At 42.1% G+C, this 20,094-nt stretch overlaps 1 protein-coding gene across 1 annotated transcript in view; it reads right to left on the minus strand.

Annotated features, from left to right (window-relative positions):
* The window catches only part of RABGAP1 (RAB GTPase activating protein 1), a 967,778-nt gene that overhangs the window by 328,046 nt on the left and 619,638 nt on the right, over positions 1-20,094 (minus strand). Inside the window, exon 16 of the mRNA XM_086921082.1 lies at positions 17,872-17,946. Coding sequence (XP_086777208.1) covers positions 17,872-17,946 — 75 coding nt within the window. The remainder of the gene's footprint in view (positions 1-17,871; positions 17,947-20,094) is intronic.

The raw sequence follows: 20,094 nt of genomic DNA on the forward strand, positions 1-20,094 counted from the left end.
CTCAGTCAGTCAGGATCTTCCAGTTGACTCGGGGGTGAAAAATGATTGTTAAGTTGTATAATTGCGGTGTTTCCATGGTATAAATGGTTGACCAATCTATCTCGCGGCGTATTCGGATTGAGACACGGGCCTCTCCTGCCAGATAGCCCAGAAATGTGCTGTGGGTAAAAGAAGCCCAGTGAGAGCACTAATGTTCAGTCCTTGGTAGCACCTTTAAGTCCCAGGGTATGGAACATACAGCAGGGCGTTACTAAAATGAACTGTTATACAATCACCTGAAAACATTGTCTGGGAAGGGGCAATCCATCTCACTATGTGAACCATGATAATCTCCTCTGCCAGAAACTGAGACAGAGGTTGGCGTAATTGGCCCTGGTCGCTAGCCAATGAACTACTTTGTTCTTGAGTTGGTCATAGCTTTCCTGGGTCTCCTTCCCTGAAGGGAGGAATGTCTACCATTATGAGAACATAGGGGATAGCCACTGGGGGCAGCTGAAGAGCACTGGTACAGTGATAATCTCAAACCCAGACCTACAGCGACAATGCAATTCATGAAAACCAGAACCCGTATGTGATTATCACCAAACAAAGTAACTAAATGGACACCTGCTTTTCTATTTTCTATGTTTTCTAAAGGCCTTTGGTTTGATTTCTTTTGCTACATAAAGGGTTCATTTGATGATGTGCTCAGTACGTCTGTGGGACATCTGGTCAACAAAACTTATGTAAATATCTGCTAGTTTGGGAAATTTAGCGGAACAGTATTTTTTTTATTTATCCTCAGAATCAACAAACGAAGCAGAACACACTAGAAGTCCGAGATAATACTGGTGGGCATACAAAAATGCAGCGATTCTAAGACATCCATCAGGTAAGTATAAAAACACATTGGCAATCAAACGACTACACATATTAAAAAGATAAACATAGAATGAAAATTATTTACTAGGCTAAAGATACCAATACTTAGACATGGTTATCTGTGAGGTGCCTCTTCTAGACGATGAAGTCTTTCATTCGCCTGAATACTAAAGTCCGAATCTTTTTTGTAGATCTTTAAAACATGCTTTAAGGTCTTTTAGTTGCAGAATGAGGTTTTCCGATTTGCTATCTTTCACCTCCCTCCCGTCTCCTAATCGTTACTGCTACCTAAAGAAAGCCATTTTAGCTTACTATTTCCTGGAAACAGCATTTAGATTATTGTGATGACAATATTGTTAAGTAATGCCATGTACATCTATATATTATTTTGGTGTCAAGAATTTAAAAAAACGCTCTAGGCTAACTCTAGGTTTAATAGGGCAGCATTTCCATGTTGGAACCTAGCTGTATATCCTTGCAGCAGTTGAGTCTGGCAATTTATATTGAATGTTCTAAAATATGTCTACAGGTACTATTCAATAAAAACATGTCTGAATAAATCTAATGAGTGAGTTCTTGTTCTTCAAAAATAAAATTTCTTTTTAGTGTACAGCTTTTGCTATGACAATAACTTGGTAAACGCGGATTGTTAATCTCAGCTATTTAGACTTGCAAATAACAATGGTGTATATCAACCTGAGTTGCACAACTTGGCAAGTATTATACTAAACATGAGGAGTTCCAATTGTGATAATATTCATACCATAAATGTAATTGTTTTTGTATACACGGAAACGGACCGCACAATTTTCCCTGTACTCCATCAGTCACGTTTTGAAATGCTGTTTTTCCTTCAAACCGGAATAATATCTGGTATTTACTGACATACACGGTAGATTTAAAAGTTTAAAAAAAAGAAGATGGAAGCATATGGAATCGGCCTGTTAATACAAAGAAAAAGGTGCAGTATCACACATAAAAACAGTTTATAAAATTGAGCTTGCGACTAGGTCATCAATTGTAGTTTGCAATATTATTTTAAACAGGTCACATGCCACTCTCTATCAGCAATGTATGTTTCCATAAGTGTAATACTAAATATTTTAAACGATTCAGTATACATTTCTTTGGGGCCACTTTATTCCTGTTCATTCTCAATTGAAGACTGTTTGAGCGCCCAGTCTAAATAAGTGTCAAAACAGTTCCTTTGTGTGGGACACATCTGCGTATAATTCGAAGGACTTCAAGCTTTTGTAGTGGATGGTTGAACTTTAACAAGTGTTCTTAACAATTAGAGCATGAGTGAAATTATATAACTTTGATCACCTTGCAGCCGCATGGCTGCTCACAGTCAGCTACAAATTTCCTCTGGCCGGTCCTGTTTCTTCTCTTCCTCAACCTTCATCAGAGAAAGCTGGAGGTAAGAGAAATCTACAGGCGAGAAGCTTGGGCTAGAACAGTTAGATCTCAACACTTTATTCAGTCCTATATTTGAACAGAAGAGGTAGGTTTTGTTAGTGAAGTTTTGCCTGTAAAGGTTTTTAAATATACATAAACACATTTACAAATTTCAGTGCCTTGTACAGAGCTAATCAATGCAAGAACAGCACTTTATAGCTCTCTCAAGACTGGTAGCCAGGAACGGTGGGGTGGGGTGGGAGGGACATACCCATACTGATTCACTGCAAGACTTTTCCTGCCAAATCTGCACAACAACCCTGGAAAAAGATGTTAGAAGAAACCTGGTTCTTGGAGCTCCTAGACCCACCACTGCAACAATCCAACATCACTACATCCATTCACATCATCTTTTACATCCCTCCTACCAGTCGTGACTATCCCTCAGAAAACCACCTTGACAACCTGACCTGATATCACTACACACAAAAAACAACCATGCAAACCATGCATTCTGGAGCACCATCTAACTCCTGCCCTCATAACAACTTTGCTGAAGGACTAGACCCCTTAAGTGCAGCCTTTACCAAGACACTGAACGACAATCAACACAGCCAGCTTCTCTGGCGCTGCAAGCATGCCACAGTACTACCCCGCTTAAAGAATAACTCAGCAGCCCAGAAGATGCTAGTCAACAACCGGCCAATCTTCCTTCCTATCTTTTATAGCAGAAGACATTGAGAAAATCAACAAGCGACTAGCCGTCCACCTCGCTGACAACCACCTCCTCGACATCTCGCAATCTGGATTCAAGGCACAGAGACCACCCTGATCACTGCCACACATGACAACTGACTGATAATGGACAGAGAAGACACCAGGCCCTCATCTACTGTACCTATTCATCACCTTTGTCAGTCTCCCAACCTCATTCAACGCCTCCACAAAGCTGCCATACAAGGACACATGCTCTACTGGACCTTCTGTTTCCTAACAGACCGCACCCATAAGTCAGCCTGACTCCTTTCACCGCAAACTTCCTTTGCAGGGTTCCCCAAGGATCATCGTCCAGCCCCACACTTTTCAACACCTATATGGACCCACTTGCCAACATCATCCACACCCACAGTATCAATGCCATCTCCTACATACACAAAACCAAACTCATCCCCTCCTTCGCGACAAAACATCAGACACCCCAGACCAGCTTCACCTCCTGCATGTACAAAGTCACCCGATAAATGCAAACCACTGTCTAAAACTAAACCGAAACAAAAAGCATCTCAGAATCAACACCCAACTGATCAGAAGGCTTCAGACCACACAAAATTCTGCAGCCAGACTCACACACAGATTACCTGCTCGTACTAACATCACTGAACATCTTAAAAAAACTCTACTGGTTCCTGATCCACAAACATGCACTGTTCGAACTCCTCGCATTCAAATACGAAAACCCTGCACAATCAAGGCCCAATCTATCCCTAATATTCACATCAACTTCCAGATGGCACCTCTGCTCGGCCAGACTCTTGCTCACACATATCCCTTGCATACATAGAACCAGAGCAGGCGACCATACCTTCTCCTTCCTTGCCCCCAATGCCTGAAACAACCTGCCATTACATATTAGAGCCACCCCTTCCAGTAACTGAGTTCCACAAGAAACTAAAGACCTGGCTATTCCACTAGACGCAGCTCAGATACAGTCCACATAGGATGTACTTTTCAGCGCCAGGACAACGTCCGTCAAGCCACCCCTTCGTAACCCACCCCCCCCCCCCCCCCACCCCCCACTCCTCCCACCCCACACGCACCCCTGGGCGAGTCATCCAATCTACAAAAACCTAGAACATAACACAGTAAAATAACACACAAAGTGCTTCTAAACATGGAGGTTTTGGGGCTCTGCTCGAAGCAGGAGTGGTTAGTGATCGTTCTCATGGCCTATAAAGTGCCATGCTAATAAGTATCATAACAGTATGTTTTGCTGCACTGTGGAACAATAAACCGATAGTAAAGGGGAGAAAGAAGGAAAAGAAGGCAGGTGAGGTAAAAGAGAAGGACAGAGGGGATGGAGCTGCCGAACCAAACCTCAATCAAAGTTCACAGGAGTTCAGGAACAGCAATCATTGAAATATGTTCTATTTCTTTTTTCTCTCTTTGAAATGCCAGGCTGAAGACTCTCGCTCCAAACAAGCCATGTCTGTAGCGAACCTTACGGTTCTAGAACTGAAGGGCGGGACTCTTTTGCTGCGGAGTCTCTGAAATGCTCATTAGCAGGTGAAAATACTCTGACATTCTGCTCTCTTTCTTAAGGCAATTACCTAGAAGTACCTAACAAACACACAATGATCGAATCCAGTCCTGGGTTTGATGTTGGGAAACATTAATTGACTATACATATAGGACATCATTTTCCCATCTCTTTCAGGTGTAAAAGATGGGAGTGAACGAGGCACTGTGTCGCACTGAGTCACAAGTATGTATTTTCAGCTATTGCTTGCTTCAGATGCTTCAGATGCTATTTGACTTTGCTTTTACTTCATTCAGGAAAGGCACCAATGAGAACAGCACTAGACAGTGAGGCTGGTTTCAATATTTTTGAAGGGGCTCCTTTTGGCTTTGGTAACAATGTTTACACAAGGGATATCTCAACTTAAGTTTATATCGGTGAGGAAGGTTGGATGCAGTGGAGAAAAGAATAAAGAGTGATACACTGACCCATATAAAATACATAAACCAACTGGGGTAAGAAGAATGAGGAGGTATTAAGGACCAACTTACTGGAAGGATAAAGTCTTCAGACTCCACTGGACATAATATTTCTATCAGCATGAGAACAAAAATTTGGTAGCAAACAGCCTCGCCATTTGCAAACTGACATTGAAGGGTAAAGAATTCTAGCTGGCACCACTATCCATGCGTGCAGCTGCACTGTCTGCTGGCAACAGTGGAGGACCTGTTCGTCCGCCCTCTCTGTGCGGAAGGGCAAGAGGAGGTCAAATGCGGAGTTTCCACTGATAGGCGTACTAGATCCTCCTTGCCCATTCTAGAGTGAACTAAATCAGCTGTACTCGATCCTTTCACACTTTCTGCAGCACCTTGACAGAAGGCGAATTAGCAGAAATGTATGCAGCAGGCCCAAAGACCAGATTACCCTGAAGGCAGCCACAGGGAACCATCCAGTGGGAAGTGTATCACAAAATACTTAGGACACTTGGTTCCAGGCTGTAGACTTAAGAACGGAAACCTCAATCTGGAGAAGATCGCCTCCATCACTTCAGGCTGCCACTCCCAAATGTGATCCTCCCGCACGAGACAACAGAGCATCCTCTCTCGTATTAAAGGAGCCTGCGACAGACTGTATTACTAGGAAGATTCCCATAAGTGTACCCACTTCCAAAGCCAAATAGTCTCTTTATCCTAGGCTCACAACTAAACACTGGCCAACTGTTGGTGCAATGGATGGTAGTGGTACTATCTGACAGATCCTGGACGTTTCTCTCCAAAATTGAAAGCATAAAGGCCATCTTTGCAAAACTGACTTTTCCCACTCAAACAGGGCTATATGCAACTGCTGCTCCAATGTAGACCAAAGCCGACACCAGACACCAGGCAAAGGTGGCCGAAGAGTCAAAGCCACAATTCATAATTTTTTGGGAAACATCTAGGCACTCACTAAACAGGTCAGAGAAAGGTTTTTTTATGTGGTCCAGCCAAATATAAAGAATGGCTAGACTAAACTTTGCGCCATATATGATACCATTACATCACATCCATGGAGAATCCGTAGCCGTGGTTGAACCCCCACACAGTCACCTGTTTGTGTATATTATACATACATACATACATACATACATACAGCGGTCCCTTCTGTATAGTTATGATCCAGACCTAGTTACCAAAGGAAATTGATGTTTTGTTTTGCTAATTGGTGCCATTTGACAAATCTTCACAAAACCTTCCAGGAAAAAAAACCTGATCCACCTCAGCCCCTTCCTGGAAGGTTTCGGGGTGATCCTCCAAACAAAGGCTGAGAACAAGGAGGGGATCCCAAAACACAATTTCCATAGGGATTTTTGAACAGTGATACAGCCAAAACTGCTAAACGAAATTACGTCAAATATGGCTGAAGCTCTGAAGCAGTTTTTTCACAGCAAGCACTCCACAAAATGAAAATAAATGTTGCTGCAGCCAGTACAGGACTTGGTCCTCTGCCCCGAAATGGTTTTTGAAAAAGGACATAAGGCAGCATCAAGTCAGCTCCACAGCGTCCGTGGACAATAACTCCGGAGTTGGAGTCACGGAGTTATTGTCCACGGACGCTGTGGAGCTGACTTGACTCATCCTTGATCGTGTCTGATTTCATGGCAGCTTAACCCAGACGGGTTGCAAGCCACCGGCTGCGGATTCAACCAACGCCCTTCTGCAAGCTTTTGGCGGCGGTTTCACGATAAAGATTAACCTTCAACTGATGTGTAACTGTTGGAGCACGACTCGCGCTGTCTGCAAGCCAGCGGCTGCCGACAGACTTTTTTGACTCTGCGGCTCCGGTGAATTCTATTGGATAATCGTTCGAAAAATTGTATTACTGCCTCCCATTTAATTACAATTACAGCATTGTGAATAAATCACGCCGTGATCGACATGTGACCTACGCACAGTCCATCACTATTCCACGTCCTGAGCCCAGTCGGGCCACGACTCCATGGTTTGCCCCTCACTCTCCCTTGTCTTTGTCCTGATGAAGACCCCACTCAAGGACTGAACCTAGCCTACATACAGGGGTCGAAACGTCGACGGCTTTCTCTTGAAACTTCCGGCACAAGGCCTTTATAGCTTCTAATTGACTATGTGTCCGTTGAAAGTTTGCCTGTTCAGTTAGTCATCATTGTGTGCCCTGATTTCCGGGCTTATGTATCTGTATTAATTTGAATTTGCTGGAAATTGTTGTACCTGTCACCTGCCTTCTTAACTGTGTTTATTCCCTTCTTTACACTCCCTATAGCACTCCCCCTCCCTTTCCCCTCTCCACTTTGGGGCTTTTACAAAATCGTTTTGATTATGTTATTACCGAGGTATTGCTAATAACTTACAGTACCTAGATTGAATCTTTCCCTTTTTGAAATCATTTTTTCTATGAAAGTGTATAAATCATAATTGTTGGTTTTATAACACAACACGTTTTCTCTTGCGGGGATCCCTTTCACATGTACCCGATATCGCCCAGGTCCCCGCGACTGCATGGGTTCAACCCCCCTCTTTGTAATGGCTTACAAGACCCCGGGCAGGCTCTTTACCTCAGTCCTGGGGAGCTCCTCAGGACACAGTATTTTTCCCTGCCTGTAGGAGCGTGGACAGGTAAAGACATCCGCTCCCACCCAGCGGAAGCTTTGAAAATGCTACCACTGGGTGGGATCACACATCAGTCTCCCTGCCCATGCAGGCTGGGAAACTGATTACTCCCGCCAGGCTCCCTCGTTATGATTTGTGAGTGGCCTGGGTGGGCACGGGACATATACTTAAATGGAAAAGGCCTCCGAGATGGGGGTCTCCTGGTGAGTGGAGAGGGCAGAGGGCACATGCCTACCTCCCCTAGAATTAAAAGAGTGGCCAGGGGGATGGGATCCATTTGGACTCCGGGAGGGAGGGGTCATCCATGCCTCCCGCCCTAATATTAATGTATTTGGACCCGGAGCATGAGATCCGGCGGCTACTAGAGGCTCAATAAAATCAAACATGGATAAGGGGCAGGGAAATATGATTAACAAGCATTGGCATAGCCAATAAGTCTCGCTTTTGGGACCTTATAAGTATTTAGTTATGCAGCACAAAATCCTTGGTGCAACATCAACTGTTGCATAGCTAAACACTTATAAGGTCCCAAAGGCGAGACCTATTGGCTATGTGTAGAGATGTCTACTTGCTTATGTCATAGCTTGGTTACTTAGCTACATGTAGAATGGGAGTGAAGGAGAATTCTATGGGGATCGGTTGAAGAGAGCTATTGATGTAGAAGAGGCTGCTCTCTGCTGGGATGCTGTTCAATAAATGTTACAAAGAAGAAACCTGTGAAGGCTCTTTTCGCTGGTTACAGTGGAAAAAAAATATTCATAACTTACCTTTTAGCTATTGGGGGAGATAAATATGGTCCAGTTAGACGTCAAGCAATTCTTTTACATCATTTAGGAGTTGAAGTGAGTTCAGAAGGTATACAACCCAAGAAGAGTATTGTTAAGGTGATTACAATGGCACCTGAACCAAGAAATAAGGACGAACTTCGATCCTTTTTAGGATTTGCAGAGTATTGCTTTAAATATGTAAACAGTTTTACTGAAATTGTTGAACCTTTAAGAAAAATTATGAAGACACATGTTCTGTTTGAATGGTCTATTGAGTGCAAGGAAGCTTTCGTACTTATAAAAAAAAAAAATGTCTGAAGCACCTACATTAGGACGTTTTGAAGTTGGTGGAAAAACTTTGACTACTGATGCCAGTGGTGTTGGTGTAAGGGCAGTATTGTCACAGGTAGTTGATGGTGAAGAACGAATCATTGGTTTTGCCTCGAGAAGATTGCAAGGTGAGGAAAGATCTTATTCGGTAATTGAGAGGGAAGCTTTGGCCTGCTGTTGGGGAATGTGTCACTTTAAATTTTGTTTATGGGGTCTTCCTTTCAGAATTCGTACTGATCATAAACCATTATTGAACATTTTCAAAGGTGGAAGGGGGTTGGAAGGCAGCATAACTCCAAGAATTTCTAGATGGTTACTATCTGTTATGGAATTTAATTATGAAGTTGAATACGTTAAAGGAAAGAAAAATGTGATTGCCGATTATTTATCGAGGATGCCTCTGGATATGGAGTGTAATGAAGTTTGTGGTGATATAAATGGTGACATTGGTGTCAACACAGGAGTCATTGCTTTGTCGTCTGAGGAATGGGGTAAGGCCATGGAAAGTGATTCTGTATTGAAGAAAGTGGAATTCAAAATCGTTAAAGGTTGGAAATTTAGTGATAGCAAAGATTTGGAAATAATGGAATTTTTCAAGGTCAGGGAAGAATTGAGTTTAAGCAATGGAAATATTATAAGGAGATGGCAAGTTGTACCTCCTAGAGGAGTAAGGAAACATTCTTGAAATTATTCATGAAGGTCATCCAGGTCAGGGAATGTTGAAACGGAGAATTAGAGAATCATTCTGGTGGCCTGGGGTTGATAGTGAAGTTGAGGCCTTGGTGAAGGACTGTCAATTTTGCTTGATCAGTGATAAATCCAAAGTTGTACGTCAACCTCCTTTGGAATGCACAACATTTCCATTAAGACCTTGGGAAGAATTATCTATGGACTTTATTGGACCAGTGAATAGGTTAGGAATGAGAGATTGGTTTATTCTTGTTTTAGTTGATTATCATTCCAAATGGTTTGTGGTGGAAACCATGGGAGAAATCAATACTAATAACGTTATAAGGTTTCTTGAAAAGATTTTTCTTGAGGAAGGAATACCAGCTGGTATTGTAACTGATAATGGAGTACAGTTTGTTTCAAGGGAGATGGTGGATTATCTGAGAAGGATGGGTAGTACTCATGAAAAAGTAGCTCTTTTTAGACCTCAAACAAATGGTCTGGTAGAAAGAGTTAATCGAATTATAATGAAAGATATATACAGTTATCTCCTGCAAATGGGTTGTCTTGGAGACAAGAATTAAGGAAAATTATGTGGATGCATAGAATTACTCCTCATTCTCGTACTGGTGTAGCTCCTTTTGTGTCTCTTAAGGGAAGAGAACCTGGAAAAAAAGAACGTCCTGTTTGGTTCTGTAAGAAAGAACAAATATGGATTGATTGTGAACAAATGTTGAAGAAAGTTGAAGAAGGTCAAGAAAGGTTGAAAAGTGTATAAAATTCCAGAAAAGGAGTAAAACAAGTGTTTATTCAAGTGGGTGATTGGGTTGTAGTGCGGAAAAATGAATAGATTCGTAAGAGTGAAAGAAAGTATATAGGACCTTTCCAAGTTAAAAATGTAAAATCTAATGTAATTTTGGAAGATGATACAATTTGGAGTTTATGAAATGTTTGTAAAGTGTGTAGGCCATAGAATATTACTTAGAAAATACCTGTGGAATATTAGATCTAGATTCTTAATGTTAACTTTCTATATTTTTAGTGAACTAATTAGTCATTAGTTCTTTTTGTTCCTTCTTACTTATTATTATTGCATCTATATATATATTATTCGTTGTATTGTATAGAAGGGAGATATGTAGAGATGTCTACTTGCTTATGTCATAGCTTGGTTACTTAGCTACGTGTAGAATGGGAGTGAAGGAGAATTCTATGGGAACAGTTGAAGAGAGCTATTGATGTAGAAGGAGCTGCTCTCTGCTGGGATGCCGTTGAATAAATAAACTACATAAAAGCTACAAAAAAACCTGTGAAGGCTCTTCTTTTCACTATGCCAATGCTTATTACCCGAGTTAGTGGAATGCGGATTACGAGCCCACCTTCAGTGGCTGTGTACCTAACTCACCCTTGGCCTACATGATTATTTGTAGCACCAAACAGTGCATTATACTTGATTGTGCATACTGGAAAGCATGTGTGCACCTACGTAAGGTAGGTAACATGGAGGCATGTGGCTTCCATTTTGAAAGCCCAGGAATTAAGGAGGCTTGTGGAGGCGAGGACTGCAGACCTCAGGCAGGAAAGGAGGATTGATGACATTACCAATGCCTGGGGTAGGGTCACACACACACACCGGAAGAGAGGGAAGCAGAGCATCCTCTGTGCACATCAAAGGTCTCTTTGATTCCAGGAAGAGTTACTGGTTAGAAGGGCCTGGGCATATTGTCCAGAAGATGGTGGGCACTGTAGACCGGGGAATCTTGACAGACATGAAGGCTTATGCCTTTGAACTTTTATGGGGCGTATTTCACTAGAGACGGACAGCCAGGTGTGATCCTCAATTACTCCCTCTGCCTGTGTTGTGGGTCAATCAGACTGGAGCCACTCCTACTATGGCAACCTGTCCCTTTGACAAAGCGCAGAGTAGATGAAAGTCCTTCTCAGTAGTGGACACCAACAACCCGAATTTCAAAGGTTCAGACACTAAGTAACATGTATGTCTGGAATTGGACAATAAAGATGGGAGCCGGAGTCTCTCACTTTGTTCAAGGGCACTGTTTATCAGGAGAATGATGGTCATCAAGACTTAGGGCTGCTGCAACTGCTGCAACCAAGGTACGAGACCAAGATCTGCCTGTCTTCCAGCTGGGATTGGAGCCTTCCGACAGGAAGCCAAGTACACTTGCAAATATACCTGTAACAAGAGCCTTCCGCCTGCCTGCCAAGACCAGTGTTCCATGCATGGAAGAGGAGACAGACTGGAGGGAGCAAAGCCCAGCAAGTATCCTGGCAAGTAGATCCTGGTGAGCAGAGTTTGAGGCACCTGGTAATGTGCAAACTAGTGTTGCAAGAGCTATCCACTCCCTAGCAAAAGTTGGTTACCCCCATCTGGGATTCTATAAAGTTGCGGACAGTCGTATGGTGTCTTGGATTTCATTGGGGGCAGTGTCTGTGTTCCTCGTATGCCAGGAGGGTGCCACTGAGATTGTTGGAGCAACTGAGCCTCTTAACGTCATTGCCAGTGGCTGTCACCACGTATGCCAGGAGGGGGGCACTGAGACTGGATGTGTCATTGTGGCATGTGCCTAAATACTTTTCGAAAAAGTATTATAAACACCAGAGGAAGAGGACATGTTACCTGCCACACACTAAGAATTCTATGGAAAAGGAAGACCAGAGCAGAGGCACTATATGAGTGGAGAAGTTGGACTACTGTTGGATATACTCAACAACATTCCACACAGATGAGGCACATTGTTCTGGAATTGGAATACCCAGGTACTTACCTTCTCTATTGATGGGAAGGGGCAAATATTTTGGAAAGACGTGAGGGGGCATGGCCTATTCTGGGAGGGAAGCAGAAGGACAGGTCGGTTTGGTTCAGAATCTTGAGGAGAGCCCTGAGTTGCATTACCAGTCTGGGGAGGGGGGGGGGGGGGGCTTGCTTGAATGTAAAGGCATTCTAAGGGCTAATGGTAAACTATACTTGAAGGCAAAAAAAAACTGGGATAAAAATGTCCTGCTTTGATCATTTAATGTGAGAGGCCTTTACGACCCTAGCACGAGAATTGCCACACTGAATAACCTGAAATACTTAAAAGCAGATGTAAATGTTCTGCAAGAAACGGGTTTCTTTCCTCATACATTTCTTTCATAAGCTGAGATAAACACAAAGGGTGTGAGGATCCTTTTCAGAGCTTTAGCAAATTGCCTGCTCACAATGTTGCCATCAAAGTAAGGTATGTGAATGCTTCTTAATGGCCAACTTGAGGAGTGCATTTTAAATGTATCCGTCACTCCTTCTGCCTATGAATTTTAATCAAGATTTGAATACATAAAAATCACCCATCATTTGTTTTTATTTTATTTGTTTATTTATCTGGGGTTATCCAGGGGAGGTGATCACTTGTGTCTGTTCTCCTTTTTTAAATTTGTGAGTTTCTTTTTTCCTTAATCTGATTTTAATGCTGTGATCTTTTTTAAACTGTCTTTTGACGCGTCACTGTCTCCTGTATTTATTTGATTTTCATTATCTACTATGGAGATTTGGCAGTGTTAAGGATTTCTAGGTTATGTATTTAATGCATTTTTTATAAGTACACTTTTATGATTTTCAAGAAAAATCGAATATTTACTACTACACTACTACTAGAGGACAGCTTATTTAACTTGCAGCAGTATCTGCTCCAATTCAGGGCATTGTTTCATGAGATACAATCCAAAAATTCATAAGCACCGGACAATCCGAAATTTGTTTGGGACTGGAAGGTCTACTTCTAGTTCTAGATGGACAGTTATATCAATCTAAAAATAGCTGGGGGGGGAGGGGGATGCACTCCCCTATCTTGTGAGTGCATGGCTTGGTTCAGGGAAGGGTGAACTGTCCATCCCAAAGACATATTTTTCTTACTTTTCGGCTGCACATGGGTCGCATTTGATTCAGATTGCTCAGCCCCTGACAACAATCATAACTGAAGCAGAGCAGGGGGTAATTACACTCTGAGATCATAGCCCAGTACAGTGCCCACTGATATTGTTTGATGAAGGACTTAAGCGACTACTTGGTGATTAGAGAAAGTCTTAGTTGGAGACAACGGCTACAAAACATAACCACTACACAAATTAAACAGTTTATAAAATGTAACAATATTCTTCCTTGCCGACAGCGTGGAGGACTTTGACGACATTACTGAGTGGATGAAACAAAGGGAAGTCAGAATGGGAAGTAGGAAACAAAGGGAAGTCAGAATGGGAAGTAGGCAATCACTGGAAAAGGAACTGAAAGAGCGGGAAAACCAACACAAGGTCACAGCCCAAAAGCTATGGCAGAGTCCTAGCAATATGAAGGCAATTCAAGTTAGAACTTAGTAATAAGAGTGCATGTTAGCCAGGGTGCATATTCTGGAAAATATACGGAGACCCTGTAACAAAAGGATACTACCCTAACAAGGAAACAACTATTTTGGAAAAGGAATTAGCACCGGGATCAGTGCATATGATTAACAAGTCACGCACTCATACCTTAGGACCACAGGTCAAAAATAATGCAAACAAAAATAATTGTTTTTTTATATATAGAAAAATATTTTAACTTATTTTTTTTTTTTACTTGTGTCAATCTTTTAAAACAAAAAAGTTGGTGAAAACCCGTACATAAATACATTCATTTCATAAAAAAACAGTTTTTTGATATACATATTTCAGAAAAAACACATTTAAAACACCAGATGTTATATGATATTTCCCCACCTGAAAGAATCAAGAGTGTTTATAACCAAATTAAAACTACTCTGAAAGAGTTTTTTACTGACAATTCATAAATGTATCAAAACAAATGAGTCCATTCTTGAAAGCACTGGTTGCAGATGTAAACTACCAACTCGTTTCGGCAGAGCCTTCCTCAGGGTTTATACTCCATACCAGTGGTTTACCAATAATATCAGGGTCCTTGTCACAATTATGTACTCAGAAATGTATGGGGGATCACGTCAGCGGGTAAACGAGATCTGTATATTTACTCTTCAATATATGATGAGGATTCTAACTGCAGACAGGAGAGACACTGCTTGTCCACTTGTGTGCAGCTTAACACGTGATTATCCTGGATCCAAATTTGATCGATGTTAGCCAGGGCACTGAGTGTTATTATTAAGGAGGCAATAAGGCAGGAGACTGCTAGAAGACAAAATTATTTGAAATGAAAATAAGCCCAGATGTTCATAACATCCATTATGGAAAAGGATGACAGGCTAATTAAGCAAAACAGGTTAATTTAGAAGCCGTATGTAAATTTTACAGTCCACCTCCACCGTAGAAAATCTATGGACTACTTCAGTCTGATGCCTATTATGCCAAAGGTGTTTAACACCATAAAAAAGTAAGTGTAAGCGGATATTAGCCCAGGATGATACATGAGTTGAACAAGGTAAGACTAAGAAGCGCACCTTGTGGTAAAGCTAACAGATTGGCCCAGACTGAAAAGATGATCTGCTTGGTATTGGTCCAATAGAAAATACACAAGCCAGACTAAATGTGGTCTCCCAAAGCACATATGGATAAACGTGAGAAAGCAGAAGGTGGGTGTAAAACTGACCAGAGAGCAAAGATCTTATACAGTTTACAACCCTCTTTGGGTCGGATACTCCCTGTTTTGATTTTTTAACACAGGTTTTCACTGTAACCAGACAAGATTTTTCTTTGTCAGACGTAAAGTATTGTAATCTTCACTTCTGTCCAAGTTGCTTACACTTCTGATTTTCGGTTCTTAAAGCTAATGTGGACCAGGGATACATTGGAGAGGCCCGCCATTGTTTGACTACATACCTTCAAAGGAATGGAAGAACCAACTGCAGAACTAATCCACTGTTCAAAGAACTGTGCTGTCATGAACGTTCTCTATTGTGTAAGGAGGAACTGACTTCAAGGTGCGCGCTACCTCCTCCACAGAGACTTTGGCTCATTTTCTTTAAGTGGATCTAAAAGTCGAAGATTTAGTAAGCAAGAAATTTTAACTGGCACATACAGAAAACAAGACTACATAATGTTCGGACAATCCGAACGGCAGGTACAAGCAGTTGATAATAAACTTGCTCGGCGAGAAGACTAACTCTAGTATATTTCGACATGGGTGGCGTCTACCACATTTTGTGTAAATTCGACGTTTAACATCCCTTAAAGAGGTTTCAAATTCTAATAGGAAATCAATGACCTCTGTTGAAGACGAGGCCTGAATCAGATCTAATGGCACGTACGATGACGTATGACGACAAGACTTGTGAGGAAATCTACAAAGGCAAGACAGAAACTGAGATTGTATCACCAAAGGCCTATAAACTATCAGGACTTTAAGCATTACCTTTGGAGTAGCTCAAAGCTTTAAGTATAAAAAAAGAGGATTTATTATTTATTTTTTAAATCAGCATTCAGGAAAGAAGTTTAGAAGGGTAACTGTTAGTACGTATCTAAAGATAATTGCCAGTTTGTCACCTGTATTATGAATCAGACTGAAGCAAAAGAAGCGATAACAACAAGGGAGTGGGTCTTCAATCTACTGGTGAAGTGTTCCAGAAGCCAGAATTCCATTATGAAGACTACATCCAAATGGTGCGCTTCAATAAAACTGTGCGTTTCTGTCAGGCATTGGAAGTCCAGCAGTTAAACACCCAGGATAGCTTGAGTTAATATTGTTCCCGTGTTCTACGGAGGTGAAAACAGTGATGGGGGTGTCGGGGCCAAGAGAGGTGGCACTGCATGGTGGAACAGTAAATCAGGAGCCGACAGAACAAGGCGTGAATGTGGGTTGAGTGCCAGAAATTGGAATCTAGACTGAAAAAGTGCAGCTGCTGCGAAACAGTAGTTGTCACCAGTAGGGTTTAGTGTGTCCCGTGATATCGGGTGGGTGTGCACTGAAGCTATGTCCACATAAATAAATGCAAACCGTGGAAGAGCAACTAAAATGACAAACTGGGCACCAGCTGTGCTAGTCATGAACCGAGATGCTTTTCCTTGGTGAGTCTACTCGAAACTCAGAACCAGAAGGAAGGTAATCGTGATAAACTAAAATAGAGAAAGTGGTCGGGCTAGCCATCCCATAACTACAAGAAAGGTCAATGCTTTTAAAAAATTCTGTGTTAGCAGTAAACAGCAGCAATAGAGAGCAGCCAGAATGAATCATTCGTTCATAGGCGGGGAGGTGTGCGCCGTTCACCGGATTAAGTAGTCAGTGAGCTAGGGCGGTTGGGGTTTAGCCCTGTCGATAGAAAAAAGTAACCTGAGACGAGAATGCAGCCTGCCCTCGCCGCTGTTGTTTAAACAAGACGTGCAGCTGCAAAACAGGAGTTGTGTGCGTGTGCGCAAAAGTGGACACAATAGTAAAACTGATCGCAGTACAGATGGCGCCTCGGACGGTGAAAGCTGGCGGGTGCGCGAGCAAGCGCTAGGCCATCAAAAGCATGTGGTAGCACTTTGAAAACCCCGCTTACTAAATTTCTCGCACAGCAGCGCATGAGCTAGCCCAGGCGAGACCTAAAACCAAAATAAGGAGTATGTTAGACAGGGGAGAGAAGCAGCTTTCAGTCTATCATCTACCAGAAAGGAGGCAGCTGATCTGAGTGCTGCTGTGTGATGGAGGGAGCATGGCTGTAAATGTTATGTATATGCACATGCATTACGCAAAGTATCATGTGCTGCAGCATCTTGGTTTCAATCTGAGTAGTTACATTTCCCCCACCTCTGGCTAACGAGAACCTAGGGCACCGGTATTAAGATCTAGAGGTACATCTAAGAACAACCTGGAAACAATCCGTGGGAACGAATGATGGGATTTAAGGTGCAAAAGCAATTAAAAAGAAATCAGCCAAGATGACCAACTTTGAATATGCCAAAACCAATGACAAGCCGTGGTTGAAAAAAGGTAGTTCAATAAAAACTTATTACCAAACTAATCTAAAGGCAGAAATGAAAATATTGGTGAAACACACATATAGGAAAATACCTTCAACTTCATGAAAAACAACTTATAGAGTGGTTTATAGCCAGCAAGTCATAATGATGATTTGCCACAGAGGCTACTATTTCGTTTCTTCTAAGAAGCGTGATTTCACGCCAGTAGTTCGATCAAATGACTCGCATATTGAATTCACGAATTCAAAATAATAAAGAGCAACAAACACTAAAACCTTCCCCCACAGCTGACCCAATGAAAGCAGCAGTGCGGAATGGCCTTTAGTGTAAAGGAAAGTGAAAGGCAGGTGACTGATCAGAGACCACTTGCATATAGGAAAGCCAATCCCACTTTACCATTGCCTCCCTAGCAATTTAGAAACTGGCACACTGGGGCAGCAGCTAAGCATTAAATCACATCTGCAACCAAATGTACTTAAAACACGCACAATGCAAAGTTCACCTCAAGAGGAGGACAAAAGTATTGAAGCAAATCCATAATAATGTACTGCCTAGAGAACCGTTTAATTACATGCAAGCAACTTACGTGTAGAAGAAGTACAGCAGCAAGAAACGACTGGCCTTGACAATAACCGATTTCTTCATCATATACAGAATATGCCTGAAAAACAATATAAATGGTAAAAAAATATGCATCTCCTAAAAATGTCATCTTATGAACATCTTCTGTACTAAAATCGCGCGCTGCAGATGGTCCTGACTTCGACAATAGATATGGGGAATCATCAACAAACTAATAAGTAGCCCTGAGGTTCCGGATGCAGCCAATGAAAGTTCAGGCTCTAACTAGAGCGGTCTCCACGGTACTGGAAAGGTTCAGGTACACGTGAAACGCTGCTTCAGTCTCATGCTCATCCATGCTGCGATGATATGTGGGGAGAACCTGTGCATACATCTGTGTGCACTGTACCTGGATGCAGGTTGCTATGCCCTCTGCTCGTGACCCACTGTGCAAAGGCGTTGGCAGCACACAGCAATCAGCTGACAACCACCAGTCGTTGGTTACTTGTGAACGTTGACTATACCCTGCACCTGCACCAGAGCCCACTGCCCCGTGGCGCAGCTTGGATCAGTAAGAATGGGGAGGAGGGGGCTTCAGACATTCCAACAATCACACTGGCATTTAATGCTAGGGGTCAATGAAAGGGGGGGGCTTCAAATATCCTAACAATCGCTTTGGCATTTAATGCTAGGGGTCAGTGAGAATGGGGGGGGCTTCAGATATTCCAACAATCACACTGGCATTTAATGCTACGGGTCAGTGAGAATGGGGGGGGGCTTCAGATATTCCAATTATCACGCTGGCAATTAATGCTAGGGGTCAGTGAGAATGGAGGGGGGGGCTTCAGATATTCCAACCATCACGCTGGCATTTAATGTTAAATTATATTATACAACATGGAAGGCACACGAGAGGGGCTTAAGAGGCAATGGAAAAGGAGAGGAAGGCAGATTAGTATGGCTAATAAGTTAAAGAAAAAAAAAACATTTTTTGAAAATAACCAATATTTTTAAGACTTTCAAAACAGAGAAAGAGTGTGTGTGCGTTTGTCTAGTTTATATATAAATAAACACTTCTGGAGAAATCCGACAGACGTCTCAGTACACCCGACAAACCACTTGTATACAACTATCTATTAGAAAATACATTTATTTGGGGTGTATTACGCCCCAAACACAGGGGTGTGGATTTTAATAAAATATCTACTTGTCCTTAGGGCAGGTTGCTTCATAAATCTACTTGTCCTGTAACAAAATCCACTTGCCCTTTTGGTGCAATGTAGGTCAGCAACAAATTATGGCAGCAGCAATCTCATTATATAAGAGCTATGATATAGCCTCAGATTATGCCAGGGTTTATACCCATAGTAGTGTTTGGAAACTTGCAATTCCCTTTTGTTGCCACGTTTCCACAGATCTACATACTGGGGCTGAAGGTAGTGGTAAGAAATAGTTCCAGGTCAGAATGCCCTTTTGGACTGTGCAAACCTAACTTGCATGTTTTAAGGGATGTCAACAACTCTTCCCTAATCTTTTCCCATACTGAGAAGTGTTGGAAATTTACTCACGACAATGGCAGACGTAAACTTTCTTCCAGAGTTGGATAAAAAGTGGTTGAGGGATAGTGAACTTGCAAACACTCAGAATTTCGCATGAGCAAATCTACACATGCACATTTGTTCATGCTAAAATGCAGTTCACAAATATTTTCTAGGGGTACTATTTCTTGTCCTAAGTCTGTAAATTCTTTGGAATTCACGAAAGCCGCATAGCTGCACTTTATGCAAGGACATTTACCATGGGTGCACTTTTGAGACTTTCTTTAATAATTGTGTCCCTAATTTGGTCTGGTGTTGACCGTGGATTTTGTGTTCATTAAAATTGTGTGTCTCTCTCTCTCTCTCTATCGGCTGGCTTCACTGAGAGTGGCAGCATTCTGATCTTTCACAAGGAGCATATCGGTGCACAAAGTAGTTTTGTTCATTGTCAGTAACTACTTTGGCAATGTGCGCTTTTTGAGACCGAAAAACTACTTATGCTTTTGCCAATGTTTGCTACAATGGCGAGGGCCCGGCAGCTCCCACACCAATAAGGTTTTACAAAAACCATGCCTGACCACCAATTTCAGACCAACAGACTTTGCCAATGCTTTTTTATTTTTGTTTCCCATAATCTTATTGAAACTGGTTACACTGCTTTTCCATTATGAATATTTTTGGGAAATACTAGCATGCCTCAACACGTTACT

The sequence above is a fragment of the Lissotriton vulgaris genome, chromosome 5 (genome assembly GCF_964263255.1).
Source record: "Lissotriton vulgaris chromosome 5, aLisVul1.2, whole genome shotgun sequence".
Lineage (NCBI taxonomy): Eukaryota > Metazoa > Chordata > Amphibia > Caudata > Salamandridae > Lissotriton > Lissotriton vulgaris.